This window comes from Apteryx rowi, unplaced genomic scaffold (assembly GCF_003343035.1).
Source record: "Apteryx rowi isolate R43461 unplaced genomic scaffold, aptRow1 scaffold_398, whole genome shotgun sequence".
NCBI classification, from domain to species: Eukaryota; Metazoa; Chordata; class Aves; order Apterygiformes; family Apterygidae; genus Apteryx; species Apteryx rowi.
The window spans coordinates 215,778-226,594 of NW_020450507.1; the positions used below are offsets into that span (position 1 = coordinate 215,778).

A 10,817-nucleotide genomic window follows, 5' to 3' on the forward strand; every position below is an offset into this window, starting at 1 on the left:
GTGGGTTCTCTCCTCCGGGGCCGCTGTGGACTCGCCATACCGAAGATGTTTCCAGCCGAAAAGTCATGGTTGTTCAAATGCCTCTTCCCGAGTCCCCCCCTTTTTCCCCCTTCCCTAAAAAGCATTACCAGTTTCTTTGGGGAAATTCGTCAAGGCTTTATGGGGTTGCCCTGAAGCTGCAGGTTCTGTTTTTAGTGACTATTTCTATCTCTGGGATAAAATGAGGGTGTTAGCTTTTTAGTATCAGTGGTATAGCATTACTTCTACAGAGGTGAGTTTGACCTGTGACAGTTTTACAGTCCAGGAAATGGAAGTAATAGAGTAAGCAGAAGATGATGGTCACTCCCTACCCTGTTTAGTGTGAGGAGCAGATGTTGATCTGTTAGATGCTATTGTAATGTAATTTTGTTTCTTCTAAAACTGGCTTCTCTTCTCGGGTCAGCTAAGGATATCTGTGTGTGCTAGTCATGGTTTGAAACTTAGGTTCATCCCATGTCTAAGGGCAGCTATACTCCACTTCTGACTAGTGCCAAGCATGCTATGGTGAAAACCGGTGGCTTAGTACCTTGCAATCTGGCTAAAAATCCTCAGTCTTTCTATTAAGAACTGATCCTTCTGAGCAGAACCTTATGGAAAATTCTCTCACTTAAATGCAAGAAAGAGTCGTGCTTTAATAGTCAATCATATGTCTTGTAGATGCTCATCTTAATACTTGATACTTTCGTGCTCAGAATGAGAAACTCAGAGAATGAATGTCTCAGGCTTCTGTTTAAAGTTATGTTAGAATTAAAAAGTGAAACCTTATGCCTTATTTTTTTTTCTCATGAATTTTGAAGGATTTCAATACTTCTAATGTTTTAACACTTTTGCATATCAATAGACTTACCAGAAGTGTTTATGGTTTTAGGATGGGACTGAAAGGAACTGATTACTTCCAGTTACATGTTTTGAATATAGACATACAGGGTTATTCCAGGCCTGTTCTCTAAATTTAAGAGATGCAACTGGTCATAAGGAGGGGGAAAAAAAAAGAATTTATTCTAATTTATTTTGTTTGTTTTGTGTTTCAAGCAGTATATGTTCTTCTTTTCTAAGGATAGTAACTTTTTCTTTGTAAAAGATCAAAATTCAAAATATGGCTTTGTTCTCTTCTTGTTTTAGCTTTTTCCCACAAATTGCTTTAATTTTATGTATGCATTTTAATAAGTAACTTCTGGCTGATATTTATTGCTTAGATTCTATAGGTGCTTTTTTGATTGTTTCACGGTGCTGCAGTTTGAGATAGGACTGCAAGAATACAAAATTTATGCAAGTAAAATATCCTTTTTTTTTTTTAGTGCTATGCCTCATCGATATAAAAGGTGATTGTTTAGCTCCTCTTATTTAAGAGGTTTATAGGTATTCTTATGGTGCTTATTTTAAACTTTTAACATTTTCTCCAGGTTTAAGTTTATTTTATTGTACAAGTCCCTCACTGCCATAATGCGACTAGTAATCCTTGAAGATTATGATCAGGCTAGTGAATGGGCAGCAAAATACATCTGTAATCGTATTATCCAATTCAAGCCAAGTCAAGGAAGATATTTCACACTTGGTCTACCAACAGGCAAGTTTTCTTCAAAACCTATGTAATTGACTAAACCTAAAAATGTATTTGCATCATTGCTAACAGATATCATTTCTGTAAGAACAAAATAGTTATATCTTTGGTAATACTCGCAACATATTTCTAATTTAAATATGAAATATTCTTGTTTTAAAAGAAGCTGTGATAATGATAGGTGAGAAATGACAGTTTTCTTTTAATTCTGTTGAAAAGCATTGTAGCAAAATCTGACTATGAAGAGATTTAAATACACTCTGAAAATGTTGTGTGGATATATAGCACAGTAGAAAAACTTTATTCAACAGGGAGTACGCCTTTGGGATGCTACAAGAAGCTGATAGAATATCACAAGAATGGAGATCTCTCTTTCAAATATGTGAAGACTTTCAATATGGATGAATATGTAGGTAAGCTGTGCTGTTAATTATTTGAGAATATGGTACACTGGAACTTTCTTCATTAAAATTGTTAAACACTTTTAGATAAAAGACAAGATCAAGGTCTGATATGTTTGTGCTTCTACATTAGATTTACATACACCAGGTAATTTAAGCATGTGTCTGTCTTATTTATTCTCAAAAATGTAAAGAGTTATTAACTAGTCCAAGTAGATCCTGAGATAAATTCAATGCTTGTAAATAACTGAAATACTCCCTCAGGAAGTACTTTGTCACATAGTATTGTCACTTCATTTCTTATGAAGATTTTACCTCCTTTGTGATATTTGTGCAAAGTGAATGTATTAAACCAATTACCTTGCTGCATAGCAATAGGAAAAACTCATCAGTGTTGTTTCAAATTCTGCTTTGATTTGTTAGATTGTTTTAAAAAGCTTTGTCCTCCATGCCATGTTTATTATATGTAGACTAAAATGATTAAGGTTGGTTAAATAAATTTGTAATATGTTAACTTCACTTCAAATGGTTGCAGGGCTTCCCAGAAATCATCCAGAGAGTTATCATTCTTATATGTGGAATAACTTCTTTAAACATATTGACATAGATCCAAATAATGCTCATATCCTTGATGGAAATGCTCCAGACCTACAGGCAGAATGTGATGCATTTGAAAAGAAAATTGAAGAAGCTGGGGGGATTGATCTGTTTGTTGGAGGTATGACAAAATATTCTGTGATCAGTTAAGATTCAAACAAATGCACTAAATCTGTAGTCACTATTTTTAGAAATTTGCTAAAAAATTTATTCTTAAATATAGTATAAGAAAGTTCTCTGACTAACAAAGAATTGGTGTGATTATCAAAACAGAATGGTTGGTGTCCAGTTTCCAATAATAACTTACTCTGAAATAAGTTTTCAGTGCATTTTTTGAAAGCGGGGGACTAAAAAAGAATTTATCCTAAAACTTTTCTTTTACTATGTCTGAGGATATCTGTTGACCTGTAGCTCTGGAATGATTTATTTTTTTTAACTTTGAAAAGGCATTGGTCCAGATGGCCACATTGCATTCAATGAACCAGGATCAAGTTTGTCTTCAAGAACAAGATTAAAGACTTTAGCAATGGACACCATTTTGGCAAATGCTAAATACTTTGATGGAGACTTATCTAAAGTACCAACTATGGCGCTAACAGTTGGTGTGGGTACAGTGATGGATGCTAGAGAAGTAAGAACTCATTTAGTTTTAGTTGCATGTATCTGTTTTCAAGACCATAGCTGGTATATATATACTGGGATTGAAAGTAAACAGAGACCTTTCTTTTGCAGGTGATGATTCTTATAACAGGTGCACATAAAGCTTTTGCACTGTACAAAGCAATTGAAGAAGGGGTCAATCATATGTGGACAGTTTCTGCTTTCCAGCAGCACCCTCGCACTATCTTTGTATGTGATGAAGATGCTACTTTAGAACTAAGAGTTAAAACTGTAAAGTACTTTAAAGGTGAGCACTGAATCAGAACAGTTACCCATATTTGAAAACTAAATTTAAAATTATGTTAAGTCTGGGCTTTCCAACACATTAGGGTAGCTAATGTATAATGTTCTGTATTCAAAATATGAAATGTTAACTTCTGTCTTGAGTGGAACAGTGCTAAGAGACATCTTGCGTTCCTTACATATGAGATCAGAGTATGTCAGTTGATATTCCTGAAAAATCTCCTTTGAATAAGATCTTTCCTTTGCTCCCAATTTGAAATTGTAGTTGAGTAATCTTCAACTGCATGTTTAGAAAACAGCAGCAGTCTGTGTCTAGTATACTGATCTTAAACCCACTGGAAAGTGTTTCACTTAAAACTTGATACATCTATTAATCATGATATATGCCATGATATTTTTGTTATGACTTGTTTTGTTATGACTCGCAATTTGATATCTTGTAAAGCATTGTCTAGTAAACTTGGTGTGATGTGGGCTTTGCAGTCAGTTGAGGACATCTTGCATATAATGGAGTTTGCACAATCTATACTGGCTTTTAATACATTGCACACTTACTGTGCTTTTCATATTTGCAGTAGGTATATTTAGGTTTAAGGTAACTTTGAATTTTTGATAGTCATTGAGAATTCCTACTTAGTTTTGCTCCACTGAGGCTGTGGAGCTGCGTTTGCTGTGCTAATATAGGCGAAAACAGAAAAATTCTGTTTATATCACAACAGTCTCACTTGAATTTCCTATTATTGAGGTATCTGAGATCTAGACTGTTATTTATGAAATTATTCTTAGAGTATTGTATCACTGGTGTCCATAGATGCATTAGATTGCAAAATCTGACATTAATTAGATTTTTAGTGTGATACACTTGTAGGTAATGCTTTAATTTTGGAGTTTTCAGTATCCTGTTTGTGTATTGGGGAGGGATAGTCTTCACCTGCATCATGCTACTAGATACTACTTACTGCTGTTTTCAAAGTTAAACTTTAACAAGTTTAGACTTGTATCTGGACTACTTGGATGAATTATAAACCTTCTATGGTCTTCATACAAACAAGCTTTGTTCAGAAAATATATAAACATACTAATGTAGAATTGCTAGGTATGACACCAGTATTCACCATTCCTTTAAAAAAATTAAGGGCTACAGTATGTGAATGTATGCTATTCTTTCACACCATATTTAATTACCCTGTAATATATACAGAGGAGTAGAATTTTTAGAAATTGTTTACTTTAAATGGGCTAAGTTTTCCTCACTCATAAATCAATTTGAGTTTTTTTCATTTTAAGATGGAAGAGAAATCAGTGGTCAAATCTGGAATTCTTTCTGAATGTTGATCTTCAGGTTAGACTTAAGAAGCTAGGTAGTTCTTAAGGACTGCTAATTATGGTAGTTAATTACTACAATTTCTCACCATTTAAAAAAAAATCAAGATACTAGATGAAACTTCAAATACTGTTAGCTATCAGCCAGCATGATGGTCTGGATGCTATGGATCTAGAATAACTTTTACTCCTCTCTGCTTACCCATAACTTTTGGAAAGCCTATTAAGAGGCTGAAATTATCAAATCTGCTTAAACCTTCTTAATAGAAAGGGAAAGGTAACCTCTATTTTGGAGAGAGAGGCCAAACGAATTAGTTTTGAATTTATTGATTAGTCTGCAGAGAAGAGTTAATGCATGAAAGCTTTTTCCACACCTGTGCATGCTTCTCTGAAATGATGTACACATACATTTATTCAAAGAATACTTGAGTTGAATAGGTAGCAGGACTTTTCCTTTGAAATAAAGAATGTTGGATTTTTTTGGCCTCCATCAACCAAGGGACTCTGTCTTGTAAATATCAACTCTTGTTTCTAACTCTGTTCTTGAAACACACTTTGACCAATAGGATTTCAATATCATCATTAAATATGGCAGTGGCAGAACTTGTAAGCATTTTTCATGCCTCTAGGAAAAAAGTGGGGAATTGTCTCCTTTTCCTCTTTTAGAAAAGAAAACACTGGCAGGAGGTGGAATGCTTTGAAGCTCATAACATGAGTTCTAATTTGAATAGTGACTGCAGCTGTTATTTTCCTGCATCAATGACTCTTATATCAAATGCCTACTTATTTTCCCACTTCCTATTAAACTCCTGAAACACTACTGACTCTTTCCCTTGTATGTCAAAGCAATACTTAATGCTTCATGAAATCTGGGAAAGTCTTCCTCAGTAGTACTATTATGTTGTGCAAAAAAAAAAAAAAACCAACAACAAAACACTTGAAGGCAAAAATCTGAAGCTAAGTCATTACCGTAGAGGAAAAAATGAACAGAGTTCTTCAGCCTGTTCTATGGAAAAAGTAATAGTATCTGCATTTAAAAAAAAAATCATATACAGATTGGGAGCAGATGCTGCATGGTACAGTCACTTAAAGTAATAACCTCAGATTGTATAGTTAAATATTCAAATTTAATATTGCTACAGTGACAGTAAGTTGGGTACATGATGCATCATGTGTATTCTTGGCTACAGATAATCTTTGGGATGTGCCCTACTGCCAAACTTGAGTTTCAGGGTTTCTAAGAAAATCTCTCTATATTCTTCCTTATTTTTAGTATTGCATATTACTTGCATTTGTGTAATTGTAGAAKTTAATCTTTAGTTTGGTGCTAGATTGGACTCCTAATTTGCAGATTACTGCACATGGATTAGTTGCTGCTATTAACCTCATGCCATCTTAATGACTAAAAACATCAAAGTGACTAAATGCCATGCAGAGATGTAGGTAACATTTTTACTAAATCAGCTTTAACATAAAGAAGAATGCTGTACCTTTCTGATCTCTTCTCAGCGTTTTCCAAAGTTAGGGTACCTGATTTAAAAAAAAAAAAATACTCACCTATTTACACTATGGTGACTTGTATATGACCAAAATAATAAATCTGCTAAGATGCAAAACAGTTGAACTACTGAAGTTCTGAATCTGCATTAGTAGTCTAGATATTTTTAGTTGCTTTCTTTTGTCTAGGACCACAAGTATAGCATTAATCACAAAAATAGTAACACCACAATGCTAGAATGCTGTAAATGTATCATTATGAATAAATCTGACTTTTATTACAAATTATGGAGTAAGGGAATTTTTACCTTGCTGTTATGCARTTTTTACCTTAATACAAAGAGACGAATTTCTATCATGCACTTAATTCATTTGGAAATATTTCAAATTCATTCTCTGACTAGTCTGCTACCAGATAGGCTGGAGTTCTGAGATGTTTTTCATATGCCTGATCAGTTTATGCTGAAGATGTCAGTAGTATTTCTGAGTGATGCAGGAATAATGCTAAGTTAATTACTTCTGTTCTTAAAATACTTTGAATAGCCAGTGTACTTYTCAGTGAACTGTTTGAAATGTGTACTTGATGAAGTAAACTCCACAAATAAAAATGTGGATAGAAAAAACTTGTTGAAAGTGTTATAACTAATGTAAAGCTGGCATTGTTGCTTTCCCCCCAAGGTTTAATGCATGTGCACAATAAACTTGTGGACCCACTGTACAGTATGAAAGAAAACTGAAAGAAGAATTGAGGAGGAACTCCATGTGGGTGAACAACGTTTTTAGGTAGCAGATGAATTTACTGCTATGCAATATACTGAAAACTGGCTAAAATGGGGAATCCTAGGTACTGTATTTTTTTTAAAGGTCCAATATCTGTACATTCACATTCCATATCTATTTGGTGTTGTACATTCTGTTTTAACATTTGGAGCTCTGTCTTTGGCTGTTACAGTAACTAAATGGAACAGAACAAACTTATTGGAGACTGCATGTTGGGAGCRGGGGGAAGCAGCTGAGCACTCATTTAGCAAAGCAGTGTAATGCCTGTGTTAGAGAATGATACTTTATTTCCAAGCATTTGTAATTTTTGGCTCCATTAGTGCAAATACACTTTGCATTTGTGTCTCTAGGCAGAATGGYTTTGGCCTTTGTCCATACTATTGACTTGTAATAGTTGCACAACTTTTACTATGAAATGTTCTGTTTACATATATCAAATGCACACTGAGCTTTTGCACTTGGTTGCCTTAAATTTATCTTGTACAAACAGTTTTGGGTATCTCAAATCCTACTGTATAATTCAGGCAAATGAGACTTCAAAACAGTGCCTAAAAATGCACCTGATCCTTCAAAGTGTTGTAACAACCTACTCCAGTTACAAACATTAAACTTCTGCCATGGCACTTTTTTCTTCTCATGTATTTCAAATTACTTTAGGATTTTTATATTTTTGGTATTTGAGCTTTATACATAAGAAATCTAAATGTTCCTTTCTGGAGGTAGACATGTTTAATTGTATCATTGTTCCTATTAAATGCCTGCAAATAGGTTAATTTACAGAAGATCAATGTCTGCAAGTTTAAATGATCATGCATTAAAGACAACTGTTATCTGAACCACTTTGCAATAGTTACTTCTCATTGTGTCATTATAAACACTGAATTGTTACAAGGAATGTTATTTCCTACTTTTAATACAAGTAAAATTTGAATATAAATCTCATGTCAAAATTGTTTTGTTTCTAATGTAAATTGTTTCTAATGTAGATTGTCAGGACTAAATACCTATACTAGTATAGTAAGCCTGAGTATACACCTAGTGAGAATCAGCACCAGAGTTCTGGAATAAGTATCCTGCACCTACGCAAGGGGAGGAAGGGAGTTCCAGATGCCTTTAGAGTTCAGACACCTCTTCCCTACAACTGAACAATTTAGCTACACTAAACTGATTCCTGAAATTCTTTACATTGTAATATCACTGTAACAGAATCAACAGAAGAGATGTACTCCAGTGTGCTTGTCAGGCTTCTATAGAATACCACACATCTAGAACTGTCTTGATTTGATGCAGCTTTCTCAGGCTTTTTCTGGGAGGAGGGAAGAACTGTATTATAGGAACTGACTAAACTAACTAAAGTCTGTATGTTGGATCAGCTGAAAGGAATATTCCTAATTGCATATTATGACCAAAGTAGAATTAAACATTGACAGTAAATGAGGTAGACTTGCTTGTATTAAGGCAAGGCATATGATTTGTACTTTTTTTTGGGGGGGGGGGGGTGTAATCAGCCCTGAAGAAAGTGTGGGGGGAAGTGATATGAATAAAAATAGCATTAAGGACTATGGTAGTATGGTGATATTGAGAGCAAACTAAGTAAATTTCTGCTTTAATATATTGGAGGTTTCACGCAAAGCTTTCCACATCATTTTGAGTGGAACAGCTGCTTTGTACATGACTACTGGTGATGTAGTATTTGCAGCTGAAGAATCAGAACCACTCAGAAAATAAACTCAGTTCCTTGTTTTCTAGTAACTTCTCATAAGCCTGCATAGGGTGAATCTTTCTATTGCAGTGGCTGAATCTTTGCCCACACAAAAATTCAGTGGGAGAAGAAAAAGCAACGCTGCCATGCCATGTGACACAAGCACAAGTTTTGAAAAGCTGAGTGTTCAGATTGTCTGTTAATTAAGATCAAAGTGGTTATTTCTGTCATTAGGTTGCAAACACTCAGCATCACAAACTTCATTAACACTCTTAATGATTGCTAGAAACTGTGTATTAAAGTTGGGGTTACAGGCCCAATATGCCCAGTGGCCATGGCCTAAACTATTGGATGCAAGAATCTTTCAGACTTAAGCTACTTTACTGCAACAACTGCTAGTGTTTCAGAGATCTTAACTGTAGCTCTTACAAGTGATTTAAAACAGGCTTTCAGCTGTAGGACTCAACTTGTGTACTTGCAGTTTTTATAAGGTGGGGGGAAAAAAGTTGCAAAAATTGTGCTGCAGGACAAGACTTACAGGTAGCATATGATTCACGAAGTCCACCTACTTTAGACTTTCCAGTGTGATGACTTGTCCTTCTTGGTCTTTACAGCTAAGTAAAGGCTTCACTTTATGAAGTAAATACTTGTATTACAAAAAATATCAGACTATAAACCTTGAATTCAGGTTGCTATGTTCTTAATGATTACAAACCATCATGTGGCAAAACTATTTGGGACTTCTACTAAGGAAATTTAGTTCAAGCCTAAATGGCAATCCATAGCCTTTGTATCCCTCCTTCTGTTTTAATGCTGTTCTGAAAGTTTTTCCCCTCTACAACTCCTTATTTTTGTTCTTCATTCTGGAACACCTTTTAATCTTCTGCCTTTCTAGCAAAGCTTACCAAGTAAAGCCCTCTTTTGTGCTCTCTCAAGACCTGAAAAAATAGAGAAATTAGTATCTCCACTTCTTCATAATTATTTGAGTTTCTGTCTGTGAAAGGCAGACACTACAGTTCAAATACTGGTACACTAGTGGCAATACTTGTCTGAGTGGGTCTAAGAATATATCTGCCTCTTCATGAACGGTGTTTAGTTGTTCTCTGATTAGCTTCTGTTGTCAAGCTTTTTTCACTTATAATTTGTGGATTCTGCCAGATATGGAACTCCATGCTAGTCCCTGAAAATTCATGACTTCATTTTTCTATACTACTAAACTGTTTCTACCTATCATGTCAGTCCTTGAGATACTTCCAATTACTTTCTTATGAAATACCAATTCTTCTGTGAAAGTACCTTCCATACTTGTCAGTTACTAAGTTAATCTTACAAAGTTGCATTAAGCTTAAACTGTTACCCTGTAGTCTGTTGTTAAAATCCAAATAGTAAGGCAAGTATTTTCAAGTTCAGTAAGTCTTAAGTTATAGGTTCTTAGATAAAAAAGTAAATCCTAATTTAGGCTAGGAGATCTACTTTTGCATGTTATGCAAAAAATACTCCTTTTCCTCAGTAAGTAAGTATTTAAAATATGTTTTAAAAGGAAAAAGTTTAAATCTGTGACTTGCTGGAATCAGATTTTGTCACAGTCAGAACTACTACTTTATTTATTGTTCTACAGTTAAACAGTACTAACCAGTTTCTTTTAAAATCCTTGCTCACAAATCTGACATCATGTACAAGTCCCCTCAGAATTAGATTAGGAATCTGTATTTTTTTCTGTTTCAAATGACTATTACAAGACTAAAAGACTGAGTTCCTGTCTCAGTCCCAAGTAGCATTACCTACACATGTAACTTTAATTAGACAACCTATACATATTTGGCATATTCAGCAACTTCATGAAGGATTAATTTACTTTTTGGATAATCCCTAGCTTACCTTTAATTTCTACCCTTTTCTTCAGGGCAAAGCTAGACCTTTCACTCTGCTTTTAGATTTATTTAAAGAAAAAAAAAAACATGCTTTAGAAAAAAGAACCTTTGCTCTCAGCAAATACCACTATCTCTGACTTTCT

At 34.5% G+C, this 10,817-nt stretch overlaps 1 protein-coding gene across 1 annotated transcript; it reads left to right on the forward strand.

Annotated features, from left to right (window-relative positions):
• The first annotated feature begins 1,442 nt into the window (after nt 1-1,442).
• GNPDA2 (glucosamine-6-phosphate deaminase 2) lies at nt 1,443-8,043 on the forward strand. The gene is made up of 6 exons (XM_026074725.1): nt 1,443-1,606; nt 1,912-2,013; nt 2,537-2,719; nt 3,045-3,229; nt 3,331-3,505; nt 7,000-8,043. The coding sequence occupies exons 1-6, from the start codon at nt 1,483-1,485 to the stop codon at nt 7,056-7,058; spliced, it is 828 nt and encodes a 275-aa protein (XP_025930510.1). The 5' UTR covers nt 1,443-1,482; the 3' UTR covers nt 7,059-8,043.
• Nucleotides 8,044-10,817: the final 2,774 nt, after the last annotated feature.